This window comes from Callithrix jacchus, chromosome 2 (assembly GCF_049354715.1).
Source record: "Callithrix jacchus isolate 240 chromosome 2, calJac240_pri, whole genome shotgun sequence".
Classification (NCBI taxonomy): Eukaryota; Metazoa; Chordata; class Mammalia; order Primates; family Cebidae; genus Callithrix; species Callithrix jacchus.
Window position 1 is genome coordinate 75,701,315 of NC_133503.1, and position 22,607 is coordinate 75,723,921.

Genomic DNA, 22,607 nt, shown 5'->3' on the forward strand with positions numbered 1-22,607 from the left:
CAGGGTGGAAGCAGGGTTGCAGAGACCAAAGGGGAGTGGTTTTGAGTATAGAGTGTCTTTTTGGAATGATAAAAATGTTCTAGGTTATGATTGCACAACTCCATATAGAGTAAGAACTATTGACCTGTGCAATTTAAAGTGGTGAACTGTATGGCGTGGTGTGTAAATTATATCTGAGTAAAGCTTGTATGTGTGTATACTTATATACAAAATATTGAATGGTGATAAGTACTATGGAGAAAAATAAAGTAGGGAGGGAAAAAGAAGAGTTGGGGCTGAGGGTTGGAATTTTAAATAGGGAAATAATGTTAGGGTTCACTGGGAAGGTATCATGTGAATAAAGACTTTCTGGAGGAAGCAAGTGGGTCAGGCGGTTATTTAGGAAAAGAGCTTTCTGGGCTTCCTGGGTTTGGATCTGGGCTCTGCCATTGTTCATATGTATGACCTTGGAAAAGTTATTTAATAATCCTGTACCTCATTTTACTTTATCTGTAAAAAATAATAAATAGTATCTATTTCAAAAGGTTATTATGTGGATTAAATGAATTAAGAAAGTAAAACTTGTAGAACAGTACACTAGGTTAAATGCTTTATAGTTATTTTCATCAGTTCCTACTGCAAGCTCACAGAACTTGCATGCTCAGATGGAAGCATGCCAGGAATGTTGGAGGAAGCAAGGAGGCTAGGTGGGGCTGGTGCAGAAGAAGCAAGAGTGAGGATTGTAGGGCTTGTGGCTTTAGCTTTGTGAGATGGGAAATAAATGGAGGGTTTTGAGCAGAGAAGAGAGAAGATCTGATTCATTTTTAACACCGGCACTCTGGCTCCTGTCCAGCACACTGAAAGAGGACAAGGACACAATCAAGGAAACCAGCTCTGAGCTATTGCCGTAATACATGTGAGAGACGGTGGTGGTGGTGGTAGAAGTGGCCAAATTTTGGTTCCAATACGAAGACAGATACAACAGGATCTATTGAAAGATAGAATATTGTGTGTGAAAGAGACTGCAGTTTTGATCTGAGCAATTGTCAGAATTACGTTCCCATACATTGAGATGAAGGAAGTCTGAGAGGGATGAGAGGGAGTCCTTTTCACTTTTTTTTTGATAGGGGTGGAGTGGGGTTGTGGGAGATTGATGGGGGATCAAGATTTCAATTCTGGACATGATTAACTTGAAATGCCCATTACACATTCAAGTGGACTAGAAGAGGATGGACGGATTATTGGTTCTTTGACCAACATGTATGAAAATCCCATTCTGTGCCAGGCTCTGTGTAGGCTCTGGAGATACATGCGAGAATATTAACAAGCTCCTTAAGAGCTCACTTTCTTTCCTTCTTTTCTTTCTTTCTTTTTTTTTCTCTCCTTTTTTTTTTTTTTTTTTTTTTAGAGATGTAGTTTCACTCCTGTTGCCTTGCGTGCAACAGGCTTGCGTGCAAGGGCGCAATCTCGGCTCACCGCAACCTCCGCCTCCCGGGTTCAAGCGATTCTCCTGCCTCAGCCTCCCAAGTAGCTGGGATTACAGGCATGCGCCACCATGCCCGGCTAATTTCGTATTTTTAGTAAAGATGGAGTTTCTCCATATTGGTCAGGCTGGTCTTGAACTCCCGATCTCAGGTGATCCGCTCACCTCGGCCTCCCAAAGTTCTGGGATTACAGGCGTGAGCCACTGAGCCTGGCAAGAGCTCACTTTCTAATGGTGAGACAGGTCATGAGGAAATTAACAATCAAACGAAGTCAGGTAGGTAAGGTCTTTAGGTCTTCAGATGAGACAAAATGTACAATTGCTATTATTGATTTTAATATTCCGGATATTGCAAGCGCCAGAAGACAGGCCTTGAGATCTAGGAGCTGCTCCTTCTGCCAACCCGGGGCTACCAGGTAGGTATCTCCGCATCAGTGCGGGCCACATTTCTAGCGCCGCAGAATGGCAGCATTGCGCACGCGCGGCCTCAGTCTAGTGTCCTAGGAGATGGACTCCGAAAGCCTCGGCGCAGGCGTAATTCAAGGGCGTAGGGAGCCTGAGACAGGCATTGGGGCGGGGCGAGCTCGGAATGCGCCTGCGCACTGGGCACTTGCGCCGGAGGAGCCGCAGTCTGGAGAGCGCCAGGGCGGTGTTTCGGTTGTCTCTGGCTAGCCTTTGTGCGCACCCGGTGTCGTTGGGCTGCACCGCGGGCGGGTTCGTCCGCCGGGCACGGGAGGGGGCCACGATGCCGGTGAGGAGAGTCGCTTTGCCTCTGGGGTTTCTTCTCATCCCAACTGCCTGGCCTGGGGGCGCGGCAGTTGCCATGGAGGCGCGGAGCAGGCGGGCGGCCTGGGTGGGGCGGGGCAGGCCCGGCCGTGCGGTCTGGGTGGTTGGAGAGCCTGGCTGTTCAGCCCCGGAGCCGCGGGGGTCCGGCTGGCCTCGAGAGGGGCCTAGGGGCAGGCCCTGCCGCCCTCGTCGCTGCTGCATCCCGTGGGGCCTGCACCGCTTATCAAAAAGGCGCTGTGCTAGAGGATGCGCTCTGGCTCGCATCCCTGCCTGCTGAGCGGGACGTCTTGGGCTGGCCGCGGAGCGTCTCTTTGATGCCCCGCACCTCGTGGAGCCTTTGCGCCGAAGAAGCTCAGGGAGGCGACGAAGCGAAGGCTGCCTGCCCCTTTTCCAGGCCGCAGACTTCGACTCTCCTAGCCTCGAGGTAGCTGTCAGTCCTCTTGAGGCGCTTTAGCTTATGGTGCAGAATGAAACCCGAAGGGGTCTTTGTGTGGTGGTGGTGGTGTGTTTATCTTACAAGATTTCACAGACTGTTATCGTGAACTTAATAATGGAGCCTTGTAAGACCCGTTATTAGGGGTCATGGAGGAAAATTGAGCCATGGCCCCTTATTTAGTGGTTGTGAGGCCTCAGATAATCTGTGTGGGTACTTAGTTCCCACATAAACTTTTCCTCCTGGCTTCTTGTTAGCCACGTGAAATAAGATAATGCACAGGAGACTAGAAGGACAGTGCTTAACATTTAGGGTTAAATGCTCTATATTTGTTCCTGTTCATTGCTTTCAAGTTTTTAATTCAATAAATATTGGGCACCGACCACATGCTAGGCCCTGAAGATACAATATTGAGCAAAACCAATCAGGTTCTTGAACTTGGAAAGAGAGAGGCTTGCCTTCTTGGGCAGAGGTGAAAACCATACATACTTACCGAGATGAGACACATAACCTTAATGAATGAAGTGGTTGGCTATCCTGCAATAGAGAGAAGTAGATCCTAGTAAATTGGAAAGTATTGCCATGTGAGAATGATGGTCTGCAGATGATATCAGAGTATTTTTTTTTTCCTCCCAAGAAGAGACTTTAGGAATTGTTTTAGCAACTAATTCAAAAGCGCTTAAAATACTATGAACCAAACAAAGGAAATTTGTGGACCGAATTTAGCCTCTTGACTACCTGTTTGCAACTTCTGGTGTAGACGGAGAAAGACATTAATCAAATAAGGAGCAAGTGAAAGTAAAATTGTGTCCAGGAAGGGTAGAGCAAGGGGCTCTCTGAGCCTATAAGAGTATTTGAAGTAGTCAGGAAGTCTTCCCAGGTGAAGTGGCTGTTGAGTTCTGAAGGATAAGTAGATGTTAACTAAGTGAAGAGGGGATTGAAAAAGGTTCTAGGCAGAAGGAACAGCACATGGAAAAGGCCAGTGGTGAGGAGCATGATGACAAGAAAAGGCCAAGAAGCTCAGTGTGGCTGTGGCATGGATGAGCCAGGCAGAGTATTTTGTGAAATAAGCCCAGGAAGCAGACAAGGGTGGAAGCCAGATCTTACAGACAACCTTAAGGATTTCTGGTTTTTGTCTGACATCTATCGGAAACCACTGAAGAATTTTTAAGTAGGAGGGTGACATGATTAGATTTGTGTTGACACTGACTGCTATGTGGAGAACAGGCAGTAGGGGAATGTAATTAGATTCAGGAGTATAGTTAGGAGTCAGTAATTCAGGACCAAGATGATGGTGATTTAGACTAGGGTGATGAAGGCAGAGATAGAAGTGTACTGTATTGATATAATCTGTTACTTGTCAATGACATCGGTTTATGTGTCTCTCTTTAAGGCTTAGAAGAGAATCTGAAACAGTAGGAATTTAACAAGTATCTGTTCAACTAAATTTTCCTTTTCGATAATAGGATTGTGTTTCATCATATTTTCTTAATCATAAAATTTCAGAAATGGCCAGGTATGGTGGCACGCATCTGTCATCTCAGCACTTTGGGAGGCCAAGGTGGGTGGAATCACTTGAGGTCAGGAGTTTGAGACCAGCGTGGCCAACATAATAAAACCCCATCTCTACTAAAAATAAAAAATGAGCCAGGCATGGTGGCGGGCACCTGTAATCCCAGCTACTGGGGAGGCTGAGACGGCTGAATCACTTGAACCTGAGAAGTGGAGGTTGCAGTGAGCCAAGATCGCACCACTGCTCTGCAGCCTGAGTGACAGAGTGAGACACTGTCTCAAAAATAAGAAAAAAAATTTCAGAAATGGAAACTTTATATATACAAATGCTCATAAGTTGAGGTCATACTAAGGCATTTTTCTTTGCCATTTAAACTTTTTTTCCATCTTTATCTTATTGTCTTCTGTAGAGAAGCCATTTTACAGTTGCATTATAGGAAATTATAAAAACCATTTTACAGATGCATTATAGGAAATACAACTAGAAGTCTCAGGGGAAACAAAGGATCTACTATATTCTTAAGTTAAAGTTGTTAACTATGTTCACATGTGTTTCCTACAGGCAGAAAACTCAGGGTCAGAGACTTTGTGTAGAAAGACAATCTATAATATACTGATTCAGTTTCTGCTTGTACAGCTTTTGCCACAAATGTAAACTAGACTTTCTCTCCCTTCTATTATATTTTAAAAGAAACTTTTTTCCTTTTTGTACCTTTTAATAAACTTTTCGTCTACGTGTAAGAGCTTTAATTGCATTTAACAAATACTTATGAAGTGTTTAATGTGTGCAAGGCACTAAGGTGGCAAAGTAGCCTTTTAAAATTTGTAAATTTAATTTGTTGAGGGTAAAAATAACTGTTCTTTTCATTATTTGTAAATATCTCCAACAGATCAATAAATCAGAGAAGCCAGAAAGCTGCGATAATGTGAAGGTTGTTGTTAGGTGCCGGCCCCTCAATGAGAGAGAGAAATCAATGTGCTATAAACAAGCTGTCAGTGTGGATGAGATGAGGGGAACTATCACTGTACATAAAACTGACTCTTCCAATGAACCTCCGAAGACATTTACTTTTGATACCGTTTTTGGACCAGAGAGTAAACAACTTGATGTTTATAACTTAACTGCAAGACCTATTATTGATTCTGTACTTGAAGGCTACAATGGTAAGTGAGTATACAGTTTACTTTTTAAAAAACACCCTTATTGAGGCGTGATTAATGTGCCATGAATTCACCTATTACAGCTTTGCAGTTTGGTGAGTGTAGTAAATATATACAGTTGTGAAACCATCATCTCAATCCAGCTTTAGAACACTCCTGTCATGCCTAAAAGTTACTTTATCCCCGTTTGCAGACCCACCCCCAAGCAACCATTGATCTGCTTTCTGTCTCTATAGTTTTGCCTTTTCTTGAAATTTCGTATCAGTCATATCATATAATATGTCATCTTTTTTATCTGTTTTTTTCTTCCACATCAAATGTTTTTGAAGTTTATCCTGCTAGTATTTTCATAGGGATTGTGTTGAATTGTTATTCTAACAGTAATGAGTCTTCCAATTCATGAAAGTGATACTTCTCTCCATCTGAAACATTGAAACATTAATTAATTAATTTTGGACAAGGTCTTGCTCTGTTGCCCAGGCTGGAGTGCAGTGGTGTGATCATAGCTCACTGCAGCCTTGAACTTGGCTGAAGCTATCCTCTTGCTTCTGCCTCTTGAATAACTAGAGCTACAGCTGGGCACCACCATGCCTGGCTAATTTTTTTGTTTTTGTAAAGACAGGGTCTTGCTGTGTTGCTTAGTCAGATCTCAAACTCCTAGACTCAAGCAATCTTCTGCTTAGGCCTTTCAAAGCACTGGGATTACCCGTGTCAGCTACCATGTCTAGCTTCTCTCCATTTATTTGTATCTTAATTTCCCTCATCTGTATTTTGTAGCTTTTAGTGTACAAGTCTTGCACTTGTTTTGATTATTCATAAGTTTTTTTATGCTATTGTGACTAGAATTGCTTTCATAATTTCAGTTTTGGATTGTATGTTACTAATATATAGAGACAAAATTGATTTCTTGGCTGGGCATGGTGGCTCATCCCTGTAATCCCAGCTGCTCAGGAGGCTGAGGCAGGAGAACCACTTGAATCCAGGAGGCAGAGGTTGCAGCGAGCTGAGATCGTGCCACTGCACTCCAGCCTGGGTGACAGAACAAGAGTCCTCAAAAAAAAAAAAAAAATTGATTTCTTTAGGTGGCTTTTTTATTGAGATAAAATTAAAATTTATAAATTTATGATTTTAACCATTTTACAGTTTTACAATTCATAGGTTTTTAGTGCATTTATAATGTCGTACAGCTGTCACTGCTGTCTGTTTCCAGGACGTTTCTACCACTCCAAAAAGAAAACCTGTATCCATTAGCAGTCAGTCACTCCCAATCCACTACCACCTCCCTTCTCCCAACCCAGCAACTATTAATTTATTATCTATATCTATGAGTTTGCCTATTCTGGACATTTTCTATAAGTGGAATTATATGCTATGTGGCCTTTTGTGAATGATTCTTTCGCTTACAGAATTGCTTTCATAATTTCAATTTTGGATTGTATGTTACTAATATATAGAGACAAAATTGATTTCTTGGCTGGGCATGGTGGCTCATCCCTGTAATCCCAGCTGCTCAGGAGGCTGAGGCAGGAGAACCACTTGAATCCAGGAGGCAGAGGTTGCAGTGAGCTGAGATCATGCCACTGCACTCCAGCCTGGGTGACAGAACAAGACTCCTCAAAAAAAAAAAATTGATTTCTTTAGGTGGCTTTTTTATTGAGATAAAATTCAAATATATAAATTTATGATTTTAACCATTTTACAGTTTTACAATTCATAGGTTTTTAATGCATTTATAATGTCGTACAGCTGTCACTGCTATCTGTTTCATCCTTATTGTAACATATATCAGCAATTCATTTTAATGAATTTTTATGTCTGAATAATACTGTACAGATATATCGTATTTTGTTTATCCATTTATTGGTGACCATTTGTTGTTCATATTTTCTAGCTATTATAGATAATGTTGTTTCAAACATTCTTTTACAGATTTTTGTGTGAACGTATGTTTAGTTTCTCTTGGGTATATACCTAGGAGTGGAATTACTGGCTCGCATAGTAACTGTTTAATGTTTTGAGGAGCTGCCGAACTTTTCTACGGTGGCTACACCATTTTATATTCCTATCAGCACTGTGTGACGTTTCTGATTTCTCTACATCTTTGTCGGCACTTGTTATTGTCTTTTTGATGATTGCCCTCTCAGTACCCACAGTTGATTTTTGTACATTGACCTTGTATCCTACAACTTTGCTAAACTTGCTTATTAATTCTAATAGTTTTTTTATTTTTTATTTTTGTAAAATTCATAGGATTTTCTACATATAAGAATATGTTGTCTGCAAGTAAAGACAGTTTTTACTTTGTCCTTTCTAATCTTTATGCCTTTAATTTCTTTTTGTTGCCTGATAGCACCTGGAGGCTAGAACCTCCAGGAAATGTTGCCTAGAAGTGGTGAGGTGAGAGTGGACATTTTGGTCTTGTTCCTGATCTTAGGGAAAATACATTCATTCTTTCACCAGTATAATGATATTTGTAGATTTTAACCAATATCCTTTGTAAGTTTGAGAAGTTCCCTTCTGTTCTTAGTTTTCTGAGAGTTTTTTCAGGAATGTATATTGGATTTTGCCAAATTAATTTTTTCTGCACCTATTGAAATTTTTTTTTTAAGTTTGTTAATATGATCAGTTACATTGATTGATTTTTGAATGTGAAACTAGCTTTGCCACTTGGTTATAATGTGTTATTCTGTTCATTTATTGTTGGATTTATTTGCTAAATTAAAAAAAAATTGACATCCATGTTCATGAGGGATCTAAGTATGTAGTTTTCTTCTAATCCCTTTTTCTGGTTTGGGTATTGTTATAATGCTAGTTTTCATAGAATGAGTTAGAAAGTATTTCCTTCTTTTCAGTTTTCTAGGAGAGTTTATCTAGAATTGGTATTATTTCTTAAATGTTTGGTAGAATTTAGTGAAGCCATCTGGGTTTGAAATTTTCTTTGTGGGAAGGTTTTCAACTATAGATTCAATATTATTTATTTTTCTTTTTTAGTCAGGGTCTTACTCTGTGGCACAATCACAGCTCACTGCAACCTCAACTTCCTGGGTTTAAACAATCCTCCTATTTCAGCCTCCCCAGTAGCTGAGACTACAGGTGTGTGCTACCATGACTGGTTAATTTTTTCTGTTTTTTTTTTTGAGACAGGGTCTCACTCTGTTGCCCAAGCTGGAGTGCAGTGGTACGATCATGGCTCACTTTAACCTCTACCTCCTGGGCTCAGGTGATCCTCCCACCTCAGCATGCGGGCAGGTGGGACTGTATGTATGTGCCACCACGCCATACCTGGCTAATTTAATAATTTTATATTTTTGGTAGAGAATAAGAGTCTCACTATGTTTCCTAAGCTGGTCTTGAACTCCTGGACTCAACCAGTTCTCCTACCTCAGCCTTGCAAAGCACTGGGGTTAAAGGCATGAGTTACCATGTCTGGCCAGGTAGCCTATTTTCTGTATTTTTTGTTGTTGTTGGTTTTTTTTTTTTTGAGACAGAGTCTTGCTCTGTTGCCCAGGCTGGAGTGCAGTGGCACAATCTTGGCTCACTCCAGCCTCTGCCTCATGGGTTCCAGTGATTCTCCTGCCTCAGCCTCCTGCATAGTTGGGATTACAGGTGCATGCCACCACGCCTGGCTAATTTTTGTATCTTTAGTAGAGACAGAGTTTCACCACGTTGGCCAGGCTGGTCTTGAACTCCTGACCTCAGGTGATCCACCCACCTCGGCCTCCAAAAGTGCCGGGATTATAAGCATGAGCCACCACGCCTGGCCTGTTTTTTCTTAAGTGAGGTTTGGTAGCTTGTCTTTAATGGAATTCATTTCATCTAAGTTGTCAAATTCATTGGCAGAAAGTTGTTTGTACTATTTCCTTATTATTCCTTTAGGATGTTGAATGTAGTGGTATAACTTTTCTCACTCGATGTTGGTGACTTACATCTTTTCTTTTTTTCCTGATTAGTCTGACTAGTGGTTTATCAATCTTACTGATCTCCGAGAACCAGCTTTTGTTTTAATACTTTTTCCTTCTGCTTTTTTTTTTTTTTTTTTTTTGAGACGGAGTTTCGCTCTTGTTACCCAAGCTGGAGTGCAATGGCGTGATCTCGGCTCACTGCAACCTCTGCCTCCTGGGTTCAGGCAATTCTCCTGCCTCAGCCTCCCGAGTAGCCGGGATTACAGGCATGCGCCACCAGGCCCAGCTAATTTTTGTATTTTTAGTAGAGACGGAGTTTCACCGTGTTGACCGGGATGGTCTCGATCTGTTGACCTCGTGATCCACCCGCCTCGGCCTCCCAAAGTGCTCCTTATGCTTTTATGTTTCCTATTTCATCTAGTTCTGCTCTGATCTTTATTGTTTCTTTTCTCTTACTTACTTTGGACTTAATTTCCTCTTCTTTCTACTTAAGATGGAGGCTGAGGCCATTGTTTTGAGACTTTTTTTCCTTTCTAGTATGGGAGTTTAATGCTATAATTTGTTGCTGAGTCCTGTTTTAGTGTCATCCCACAGATTTTGACATACTGTGTCCACTGTTTTACCTCCTGATTTCTTCTTTGATCCTGGGTTATTTAGAAATGTGTTATTTAGTTTCCAAATATTTTTAGATTCTCTAGAGATTTTTCTGTTACTGATTTCTAACTTAATCTCAATTTAGTTAGGTAACATACTTTGTATGCCTTGAATCTTTTTAAATTTATTAAGACTTGTTTTATGATCCAGAAGTTTTTATTTTTGTTGTTGTATTTGTTTATTTTATTTTATTTTTTTTTTCGAGACAAGGTTTTGCCCTGTCACCCAGGCTGCAGTACAGTGGTACAATCATGGCTCACTGCAGCCTCAACTTCTTGGGCTCAAGTGATTCTCCCACTTCAGCCTTCCCAGTACCTGAGACTACAGTTACATGCCACCATGCCTGGCTAATTTTTTGAAATTTATTTTGTATTTCAAAAAGTTTTTGGGGAACAGGTAGTGTTTGGTTACATGAAAAAGTTCTTTAGTGGTGGTTTCTGAGATTTTGGTGCACCCATCACCCAAGCAGTGTGTGTTTGGTTACATGAAAAAGTTCTTTAGTGGTGGTTTCTGAGATTTTGGTGCACCCATCACCCAAGCAGTGTACACTGTACCCAGTGTGTAGCCTTTTATCTCTCACCCCACTCCCACTCTTCCCCTTGAGTCCCCAAAGTCCATTGTATCATTCTTGTGCCTTGGCATCCTCATAGGCTTAGTTCGCACTTATAAGTGAGAACATACGACGTTCGATTTTCCATTCCTGAGTTGCTTCACTTAGAACAGTAGTCTCTAGATTCATTCAGTTGCTGCAGATGCCATTATTTTATTCCTTTTATGCATGCCTGGGTAATTTTTAAAGTATTTTGTAGAGACGGGGTCTCACTGTGTTGCCTAGGCTGGTCTTGAACTTCTGGGCTCAGGTGATTCTCCCACCTCAGCCCCTCAAAGTGCTGGAACTATAGCATGAGCCATGGCACCAAGCCCAGAATATAGTTTATTATTATTATTTTTTAGTTTATTATTCTTATTTATTTTTTTTTTTGAGACAGGCTCTCATTCTGTCGCACTGGCTGGAGTGCAATTGTATGATCTCGGCTCACTGAAGCCTTTGCCTCCCAGGTTCAAGCAGTTCTTGTGCTTCACCCTCCCAAGTAGCTGGGACTACAGGTGTGTGCCTCCACACCTGACTAATTTTTGTATTTTTAGTAAAGTGGGCATTCACCATGTTGTCCAGGCTGGTCTTGATCTCCTGACCTCAAGTGATCCACTCTCTTTGACCTCCGAAAGTTCTGGGATTACAAGCATGAGCCACGGTGCCTGGCCATAGTTTTTTATTTTCAAATATAAGTAATAATAATAAATAGTGCCTATCTTTTAGGATTGAGGTGAAAGTTAAATAAGAATGCAGACATAGCCAGGAGGAACACCTGTAATCCCAGCTACTCAGGAGGCTGAGGCAGAAGGATCTCTTGTGCCCAGGAGTTTGAGGCTGCAGTGAGCTATGATCATGCCACTGAACTCTAGCCTGAGTGACAGGACAAGACCTCATCTCTTTTAAAAACAACAGCAACAAAAAAGCATGTAAAGTACATGGCCTAGCACATAGCAAATGATCAGTAAGTGATCGCTATTGTCCTTATAAAGCTTGTTTTTTATTTCATAATTCACTGTGTCTATTCTGAAATGCAGTCTGTGAGTTCATGATATTTTCAGTTTCTTTGAGTGCAATATTATATTCCTTCTGGCAGAGTTTGAAATATTTAGTCAGTTTGAAAAAATTGAGACTCCTATATTCCCTTGTGTAAAAAATGGCTTCTGATATGAATCATTTATTTTCACAGAAAAGTCTGAAAAGTGTGTTATGATTATTTTCACCAAAAAAGCCTAAGAAAAGTTGAGGTTAACTGAATAGTGTAGTAATAGTTGAGGAACCATTTTCATATACGCTATCACATCCAAGGCTGTCTTCTCTTACTACACACTGTGTCCTGGTCAACTCCTTCAGCCCTCTAACTGTTGTCTTCACATCTACCCTTGCTTTTCTCCAATTCTTGGTCCACAGTATAGCCGTAGTGATCATGATGTCACTCCTCTAATTGAAAAATTATTCTGTGGCTTCATGTTGCTTTTAGGATAAGGTCTAAAAACTTTAATATGGTCCTTATGACACAGTGTGATTAGGGCATTGCCAGTTTCTCTAGTAGCTCTGCCTGCATCTACCTTCCCATGTCTGTTTCTTCCATTCTGGTCTCATTTCAGTCCTCAAAATTTTCATTCTTTTTCCTGCTTCTTCCTGTCCATGCTGTTCCTATCTAAACCTTACCTCTTTTGGAAAGTCCTCCCTGACCCCCCTCTCCTTTTATCCCATTACAATTTCTCTGCCTAATTTATATCCCTTACTCCCATCTAGAACTCTGTGTTTCTCATTTTCAGTACTCATCATGATTATAATTGTTCCATCAGTATCTCCTCCCCAAGATTACACACATAAGATTAAGGATTGTGTTTGTCTTGTCACTCTGTGTCTAGTGCCTAGCACAATACCAGACTCAGGTGTGTGGTAAATATTTGTTGGATGAATGAAATTAGGTATTTAGAAAATTTAGATTATATCTGTAATTACCTGTAATAATTGTATTGTCATCTTTTTGTTAACTGTATTTCTTATAGATGTTACTTTCAAACAGTTTTTTAAAAACACACTTACTTTAGGACTAAGAAAAAAGCTATTGGCTGGGAGCAGTGGCTCACATCTGTAATCTCAGCACTTTGGGAAGCCAAGGCAGGTGAATCTCAAGGTCAAGAGATCGAGACCATCCTGGCCAACATAGTGAAACCCTGTCTTTACTAAAAATACACAAATTAGCCAGGTGTAGTGGCGTGTGCCTGTAGTCCCAGTTACTCGCTCGGGAGGCTGAGGCAGGAGTATCACTTGAATCTGGGAGGCGGCGGTCGCAGTGAGCTGAGATTGTGCCACTGCACTCCAGCCTGGCGACAAAGCAAGACTCCATCTCAAAAAAAAAAAAAAAAAAAAAAAAGAAAAGAAAAAAGCTATCATTTTACTGATATTTTCTATGAGATGTCGTATTTGTCACTTGAGGAAAATTGCCTCATTTCGTTCTTACTATCAATGGCGAGTTTTAATTCTTATCCCCATTTTGCCATTGGCAGATGTGGTTTGAGACTAAGGTCTTTCTGCTCTAGAGCCTGTATTCTTTTGCTGTGCTTATGCAGCCATCTCCAGTTTAATGTCCACAATAAGTACTTCATATACACATGATAAGAAATGTCTCATAATTAGATATATTATAAGATTTTTGCATTTAGGGCTTGGGATGCTTTTTGTTAATTATTAGTGATATCTCTCATTGGTGCTATAACAGTGCTTTGTGCACATGGTACAGAGTACATATTGTAATTGTTGATAATAAAGGTGAAACTTGTGCTAGAATAAATTTTGAATCCTGGGAAGAAATTACATCACAGTTTCTTTCTTTCTTTTTTTTTTTACATCACAGTTTCAAAGGAATTAAGAGCTATCGTTCTGTAGCATAAGAAGTAACTAATTCTTGTCATCATTTTCAGGGACTATTTTTGCATATGGACAAACTGGAACAGGCAAAACTTTTACCATGGAAGGTGTTCGAGCTGTTCCTGAACTTAGAGGAATAATTCCCAATTCATTTGCTCACATATTTGGTCATATTGCAAAAGCAGAGGGTGATACAAGGTAAAAGAATTCTTTTATTTTCTAATATTGAGAAGTACAAACACAGGAAAGGCACTTAGGTTTAAGTTATATAAACACGTTTTAAAATTGTTCTTATAAATATTTCACTCTGACTTTTTAAAAATGATGTTTTATTTATAGATTTTTGGTTCGAGTGTCTTATTTGGAAATATATAATGAAGAAGTTCGTGACCTTTTGGGAAAGGATCAGACACAAAGGTTAGAGGTAAGGATAATTGAAATTTGGAGGAGTATTTTTTCCAAAGCAGTAGAATGTTTACTAAATTAAGGTTCCCCCCTGCCTTTTTTAAAACAAAAGATGCTTTTGATATTTTAAGTGACCTCATACATATATAATGTCATAAATCTGCAGACATATCTGGGGATAAATTACCGAAGCAGGATTGCTGAGTCAGATGGTAAATGATTGGTAAATTTGATATTGCCACATATTGTCATATTTTAAGGTGTGAGACATACAGCAAGGAAAATATTAGTATTGGAATTTTAGTTGGATTGTATCACCAGTAAAATAGAGGAAAATAATCCAGATAGAGTTAACAGTGGAATAAGATACAGAACAGTAGTAGCCAGCATTGTAGAATGGTATAGAGTATGTGTAGAACAAGTAGCCAGCATTACTGAGCTCTTGCAATGTGATGTAGGCATTCAGTGCAGTAATTGATGGTTGTTGATAGTAGTAAATCATTTATTTCATTTACTCTTGCCAGCAGTTTGGTTTTACTGATGTGGAAACTGAAATTTAGAAGGGTTTCTTGACTTGCTCAAGGTCACATAGCAAGTGAATGGCCATATTATCTAGAATTAAGAAGGTGGTTCTATCAGTCTACCGTCTTAGATTGAAATCTGGCTCTGATCAGGTTACTTAATCTCTATGAGCCTTGGTTTGGTCATAAAAATGGAAGTAATGGTGTCTACTTCATAGGATTATTACCAGTAGTAACAGATTAGAGTGTTTAAATCAGTGCCTGACATAAAATAACCAATAAATGTTAGCTTTTTTTTTCTTTTTAAGTTTACTGCATAAACTGAGTTTTTGGAATAATGTATTACAGTGTTAAGTATTGTTTGTGTTTGTTTGTGCTTGTTGGACCTTCATGAAGCCTTATTCTGTGATACCATTTATATAGCAAATGTAGAAACAAACTTCTTTGTTGCAGTTTTCAACTTTAGTTCTGATGAATATTTTATTAATTCTGTGCTTTCATGTCCTAAAAATTTGTTGTCTTATGCAAATTCTAGAAGTAAATCATTTGAAAAGGACATTTCCATTTTTGTACCAGTAATTACAGATCAGATTTATTCTCAGGAACATTCTTGTCAATGGTTCTCAACTCTGTTAGACCCAGTGCTCCTTTTCCAATAACATACATTTTGTAATGCTCTTTTGACTGTCCTGAAATAAAATTCATAAATAATATTAATCTACCTTTACACATATTTTTAAAAATGCATGTATTACCCTACTGTAATATAAAGGAGAATACAAGTAATTAAAAATAAATGCTAATATTTTGGTATGTAAATGCTTAGATGTGACCACACTTGATGACATAATAAAATAGAGGCATATAGAATCATCAAAATTGTAACAGCTACAAATGCACAGTGTCAACAGGTGTGTTGTGTTGTTGACCTAAACCCCTTGATTGGTGTTATTGTCAATGATACGGTTTTTTAAAAATAATGACTAGCTCTTGGTAGAATTTGGAGCAAAATAAAATACAGTTCTTTTCTCAGCTTTTCTGTATTCTCATATTATTGCTATATGGAAAAACACTTTGTCTTTATGTGTGAAATAAAGTTACATATGACCCACTCAGATATAATTATCTGGGTCTAGACTTAGATAATTATTAGTAGATTTTTTTACCCTGTGAATATCTGTTAGGACATTCAGAATTGTATGGGACAGTTTTTCATTGGGTAAGACTGTCCGACCTATTTCAAAATGTTTATTATCCCTGGTCACTGCCTGTCAATACTACAGTGTCCTGAAGTGAACCAGAAACTCTTCTGAAAATTTCGTAAAACATTCTAGGGCAAAGGGGTAACTGCTTCCATTGAGATCCATTGTTATAAATTGTGTTTGTCATAGATATTGAATTCCTTTTTTGTTTTTTGAGACAGAGTCTCATTCCGTCGCCAGGCACCAGGCGCCAGACTGGAGTGCAGTGGCGTGATCTTGGCTCACTGCAACCTCTACCTCCCGGGTTCAAGCAATTCTCCTGCCTCAGCCTCCCAAGTAGCTGGGATTACAGATGTGCGCCACCCAACCCAGCTATTTTTGTATTTTTAGTAGAGACGGGGTTTCACCTTGTTGGCCAGGATGGTCTCGATCTCTTGACCACGTGACCCGCCCGCCTTGGCTTCCCAAAGTGCTGGGATAACAGGCGTGAGCCACTGTGCCCCGCTTGAATTCCTATTTTTTTATGATAAAAATTCTTTGGTAGCATTTCCTTTCAGTTTTTTAAATTTTACAAATTTGGGATTATATTTTCTTTCTTCATCTTTCATGTCTAATCAGTTATTAATTGAATACACTTACTAATTGAATTTTGAATTAATATCATATTGTGATTGGAAAATACCACTAGTTTGTAGACAGATGTCAGTTTGAAGAATGTTCATTTTCAGTCTTCACTGAGAATGAACAAAAACTGAGAGTAAGTGCTTAAAAACTTGCATAGCAATTTGACATTGCATGGAATCCAAGTGCATAATTTTTGTATTTTCCAAAATTATCATGTTAGAAACATACCTATCATTTATCACAGATTTTTTTGAGAAGCATTGATATAGACCAGTAATTTTCAAACTTTTTAAAAGGTATAAAGCATTTAAATACTTCCATCAAACCAAAACTTATATGGAAGCTGAATGTGTAAAATTCATGGAAGTGCCCATCTCTTTAGAACTTCTCCGGGCCTGAAGACCTGAAAACTTCCACAGTGGCCCCCTCAGTGCCACCATGGACCCTCTAGGGCTTTTCAGAGCAAGATCTGAAATCCACTGGTTTATAGAGCTTATCACACTTTTTTATATTACTAATAAAATTAGGACTTAATTTATATCCCCATGACAGATAAAGGATTTTTCCTAATTTGTAAATTTATTTTACAAATTGTTATAAAAGGTACACACACACACACACACACACAACATTGAAAATAACTGGAATGCTGAGTGTGTACCCTTATAACTTTTCTCCCCTGGAATTATCAAATTTTTGTTTGTCTTTGATGTCTATGAGGTCTCCTACCTGTGGAATGGCTTTTACCACTGGCGGCCATAGGCCTCTGCCTCAGTTTTACTTTTTATTCTGTTGGTTTGTAGAAGTGACTCTGAGCCTTCCAAAATGAATTTTGTTTATACAACACCACTTGTATTTTAGGTAAATCCATCCTAAATACGTTCTTCAAATTTGGTTAAAAATTCTCATAAGATAATTCACAGAAAGATCATATTTTAATATTGATACCCATAGATCTGATTATTTCCCTCAGTTGCTTGAAATTCTCCAAATTATTCTTACCATAAAGAGAAAAAACTAGTCTAAACTTGTCTCTGCCTTCCTATATGACCAGATGTCTCACGTATTTTTCCCTGTTTCATGTTCTCTCCAGCCACACTGTCTTTTTTGGTTTGTTATTTTTGTTGTTTTTCGTAAATGCCTAGTTTTTTCTTATTTCAGAATTCTTCAACATTTTCTTCTTCTCCTACCTCAACTTTCTACCTGCCCTTTTTTTTTTTTTTTTTTTTTAATTTTAGCTTAAACATCTTGGGGAATTTTCTTCTATCTCCTTCATTAGCGTAGTGTTCTGTATTTTTCTTCATGTCATCACAGTTGAAATAAAATAATTTTTGTGTGTAATTCTTCTTTTGTATGTTCTTACTATAGACTGACATCTCCATGTATGTAAGAACAGTGTCTATCTTATTCATCACTATATCACCTCTGTCTAGTAGAGCATCGAACACACAGGAGATGCTCAATAAATAATTGTGGAAGAGTTACTGATGTTGTGTAAATTCCTTTTGTTTTTTTTTTTTTTAGGTTAAAGAAAGACCTGATGTGGGAGTTTATATCAAAGATTTATCAGCTTATGTGGTAAATAATGCTGATGATATGGATAGAATTATGACACTAGGCCATAAAAATCGTAAGTATAGTGTGTAATTGTGATTACATCTGTGTGTTGAGTAGGCTGATTTAGGAGCAAAATTGATACGGCACTTTGCTGTGTAGAGACTGAATTTTTTAGGTTTCTTGAAAACCATTCCATTTTTAATGTTTACTACGTAGAGAGAATATATGAAGGAAGGATATCACAAATCATTTTCCATGCTGACCAAAATTTTGTTTTTTTTTCACTAGTGCCAATCTATGCAACTCTCATATAGCTGTCTCTTGGTAGCTGTAATAGTAAAATTGGTAACGTTTACTGAGCACTTCGTGGAGAGTGCTTGTGCCAAGTGCTTTATGAGGATGATCTCTTAATCCTCACAGGAGACTATGAAGATATTAAATTATTACTTTATGAATGAAGAAACTGAGACTTAGTTTAAGTAATTTGTTTAAGCACTATAACTACTAAGTGGTAGAGTGAGTGTTCACACCTAAGCCATAACCAAGCATGATGGCTCATTCCTGTAATCCCAGCAACTTGGGAGGCTGAACTGGGAGGAACACTTGAGGCCATAAGTTTGAGACCAGCCTGGGGAATAGGGAGTCCCTGTCCTAAAGAATCCCCCCACCAAAAAAATCCCCAAAACCTAGGCCAGTAGTCCACATTAGGCACTATAATGCTTCACTTTTGTTGAAAAGCAAAACAAAATTTAAATTTATAAATTTCATTCTTTTTACTAACTGTTTCAAGTTTTTAGTCTAAAGAATAAGAAGCTTCAGCAGTATTATACAGATGCCTCAAACCTAATATTGGTGATGCAGCTAATAGCAATTAGAAATTAGAGGTGAAAGGACCAGTTGCTGTAGCTCACGTCTGTAATCCTACTCAGCACTTTGGGAGGCCAAGGTGGGTGGATTACTTGTTTAAGACCAGCCTGGCCAACATGATGAAACTCCATCTCTACTAAAAATACAAAAATAAGCTGGGCATAGTGGTGGGTGCCTGTAATCCCAGTTACTCGGGAGGCTGAGTCAGAGTTGTTTTAACCAGGGAGGCAGAAATTGCGGTGAGTGGAGATCATGCCATTGCACTCCAACTTGGGTGACAGCAACTAAAAAAAAAAAAAAAGGAAGAAAGAAAAAGAGATTTTATGTAAAAAGATAAGAAATAGGAAATGAAAAATATTTCTAAGTTTCTGTGACTTGACTATTGAGCTATCAAACCCAAGGAAATTAAACAAAAAAATTTCAAAAATCAATTATATTCTTATGAACCAGTTAATAGAAAAAGACCATATCCTAACAGAAAAATTAGCAAAAAATATGTATGTTATTTATAAAAGAACTATGCACAGCAACAAGTATGTGAAAGGATGTTTAACTTGACAAGTAATCAGGAAAATACAAATTAAAACAAGAGGGAGATAGATACATTTCACTCATTAGATTGGATGAAGAATATGTAGGTTGGTGAGACTTTGAAGAAATGGGCTCTGGGGATGGAATATAAATTGGTGCAGCATGTTTGAAGGGCAATGTTAACAGTATCTGTTGACATTTTAAAATATATTCCCTTTAATTCTGTGTTTCTAATTTTAGCCATATTCTGGAAAAATATTTTTAGATTTTACAATCTAAATAACCATCAATAGAACACTGATTATGTAAATTATGGCACAAAAATATGGACTGTAATAAAGCTCCTAAAAACGACAAGTTAGGCTGGGCGCGGTGGCTCATGGCTGTAATCCCAGCAATCTGGGAGGCTGAGTTAGGGAGATTGAGCTCAGGAGTTTGAGACCAGCCTGGGCAACATGGTGAAACCCCATCTCTACTAAAAAAACAAAAAAAGAAAAAAAACCAGGGGTGGTGGCACCTGTAATCCCAGCTACTCGGGAGGCTGAGGCTGGAGAATCACTTGAACCTGGGAGTTAGAGGTTGCAGTGAGCCAAGATAGTGTCACTGAACTCCATCCTGGGCAACACAGCAAGACTGTGTCTCAAAAAAACAAAATAGGCTGGGTGAAGTGGCTCATGCCTATAATCCCAGGACTCTGGGTGGCTGAGGCAAGTAGATCACTTAAGGCCAGGAGTTTGAGACTAGCTTAGCCAGCCTGGTGAAACCCTGTCTCTCCTAAAAATACAAAAATTAACTCGGTGTGGTGGTGTGCACCTGTAATCTCGGCTACTTGAGAAGTTGAGGCTGGAGGATCGCTTGAACCTGGGACAGGGAGGTTGCAATTAGCCAAGGTGGCGCCACTGAACTCCAGCCTGGGTGACAGAGTGAGACTCTCAAACCAGACAAAACAAAAAAAAAACCCAGTCAGTTAAATGTGCATATAAAGACCTGAAAGATTTTCAAAATATGTTTGTCAGTGGGGGAGAAAAGCAGATTGTAGAACAGTATGTGTGTACTGTATTATCCCATTTATTTATATGTAAAAAATTATTAAACCATTTATTTGGGCTGTATGTGTGTGTGTGTGTGTATATGTATGTATCTATATCTGTGTTTACATGTGTGTATGTAAAATACAAAATGAAAGACAGATAATAGTGGTTACCTTTAGGGAAGGAGAAATAAAATTGGGGAAAAGGAATGTCAGGAGCTTTCACTTTATGCATTCTGTATGTCTTTATTTTAAAAATTTAAATACCAGGAATATGTTATTATTGTTTATGTAATTTAAAAATTTTTAACACAAGATTTTATTCATAGAAGTGACCAAAAGCTCTCATTAACTAGCTGAGAATTAATTTAATGTGGTATATTTGATTTGTTCAAGGAAAACAAAAAATTTCTAATGAGAGAAATAAAATGAAACAAAGATAAAAGAATTTGAAGATCTAAAGTAACAGATAGAAATACTCTAATAGATCAACTCCAAGAATTAAACATTTAGTCCAAATTTCTAGGTAGAAGAGTTCAAACATTAATAATACAAACATTATCATGTTTAAATATAATAACCATCAAGAGGAAGATAGAGAGGGGAAATGTGATAATAAAAGCTTCTACTCTAAATAGATGAATAATTTATACAAATATAAGATTAGCACCCATTTTCTACAGGTCGTCATAGTAGGGAAATTGTTAATTTTATATTTAAGAAAATAAGTTTGTCATCTCAAAGACAAATACAGCCTACCTAGCAACTAAAATGCACATTTAAACTAGTCAGGTACATTTACATGGTGGGCATCCTTGTAAAATGGTTATTTCTAGAGCAGTGTTTTTCAGCCTTTAAACTATGATTTTTTTTATTTTTGAATATGTAATTCGTATATGTGGTATAAAACTCAAAATGCACAAAAGTATACAGTGAAAAACAAGTCTCTGGGAGGCTGAGGCAGGAGAATTGCTTGAACCCGGAAGGCGGAGTTTGCAGTGAGCTGAGATCACGCCATTGCACTCCAGCCTGCGTGAGAGAGAGAGACTCCATCTCAAAAAAAAAAAAGAAAAAAAAGTCTCTCTCCTACTCTTTATTCTCAGTCACCTAGTTCCCATCCCTAGTGGCAGCCTCTTTATTTCCTTGTGTGCCCTTCCTGATAACTGTCTGTGTACAAGCATGTCCTCTTCTTCAGTCAGATAATAGCATTTTTTTTTCTTTTCTTTTTTTTTGAGACGGAGTTTCGCTCTTGTTACCCAGGCTGGAGTGCAATGGCGCGATCTTGGCTCACTGCAACCTCCGCCTCCTGGGTTCAGGCAATTCGCCTGCCTCAGCCTCCCGAGTAGCTGGGATTACAGGCACGTGCCACTATGCCCAGCTAATTTTTTGTATTTTTAGTAGAGACGGGGTTTCACCATGTTGGCCAGGCTGTTCTTGAACTTCTGAGATAATATTCACTTAGTATCTTCTTGGAGATCATTTCACATGAACACATATTAGCACATATATAGACATTAAAAAATGACTATATAGTCTTTAGTTGGATGGATGTACCATAAATTACTCTATCTTTTATTGATGGACTTTTGGATTGTTGTCAATCTTGCTATTATGAGCAACACTGCAGTACACATTCTTGTTTATATATAAGTACACACATGCAGGTGTGTTTATAGAATAAATTGTTCTGTACCTTCTGGAAAAGCATAAAAATTTAATTTTCTTTCATATTTAAAAATGATTACTGTGATAGAAAATAGGGCAGTAAAGGTGTTTTTTATTTTGTTTCATTATATGATGTTTCAGCAGTTTGGAGTGCTGAGTCTACTTGATTACTATTAGCTGTTCTGTCCCAGTGGTTGTAAAGTTCAATGTAGGTGACTTTTAGCGGCTTGTCTGCTGCAGTGCTTTATTTTTGTAACTGGAAATATAGAAAAATTACAATCACCATAGCATGCTTTACTCATATTGCAAAAAACAATAGTTATTAAAACAGCTAATATGATTTTTTTTTCAAATTACATATTCTGTCTCACCTCAAGTTGGAAAACACTTCTATAATGTGATTAATAATCACATAGCTAGAACACTCTTCCTATCCTTTGACTTGGTAATTCCAGTTTGGAAAGTATATTCCGTGGAAATAACCCTAAAGAGAAAGAAAGGATCTATTCAAAGATGCTCATAATAGTATCACTTGTAAGGGCCTAAGATAGGAAACAGTCTCAAATATCTAACAGTAAAAAAATAACAAAATCAATTTCAGTAAAATGTTCAAGTTGTTTTTTCATGGAAATATACATAAGAGATAATGTTAAGTGGAAAAAAACCAGAAGATAAAGTAAGACCTAGTAACTCTGTGGAAACATGCGTGTATGTCACTACTGAACAGAGGATTTGAAGTGGTGTATAAATGAATAGCTCTTTATTTTATTTTTGTTTTTATTATTTTTTTAGATGGAGTTTTTGCTCTTGTTACCCAGGCTGG

The 22,607-nt window shown here is 38.4% G+C and overlaps 1 protein-coding gene across 7 annotated transcripts in view; it reads left to right on the forward strand.

Annotated features, from left to right (window-relative positions):
- The first annotated feature begins 2,048 nt into the window (after window positions 1-2,048).
- KIF3A (kinesin family member 3A) overlaps window positions 2,049-22,607 on the forward strand; it is a 46,135-nt gene continuing 25,576 nt past the window's right edge. For all 7 annotated transcript variants that reach the window (XM_054252561.2, XM_002744605.6, XM_017969692.4 and 4 more), the window contains exons 1-5: window positions 2,049-2,213; window positions 5,084-5,357; window positions 13,436-13,580; window positions 13,722-13,806; window positions 17,659-17,764. In XM_054252561.2, the coding sequence (XP_054108536.1) occupies window positions 2,052-2,213; window positions 5,084-5,357; window positions 13,436-13,580; window positions 13,722-13,806; window positions 17,659-17,764 (772 nt within the window). In that variant the 5' untranslated portion in view covers window positions 2,049-2,051. The remainder of the gene's footprint in view (window positions 2,214-5,083; window positions 5,358-13,435; window positions 13,581-13,721; window positions 13,807-17,658; window positions 17,765-22,607) is intronic.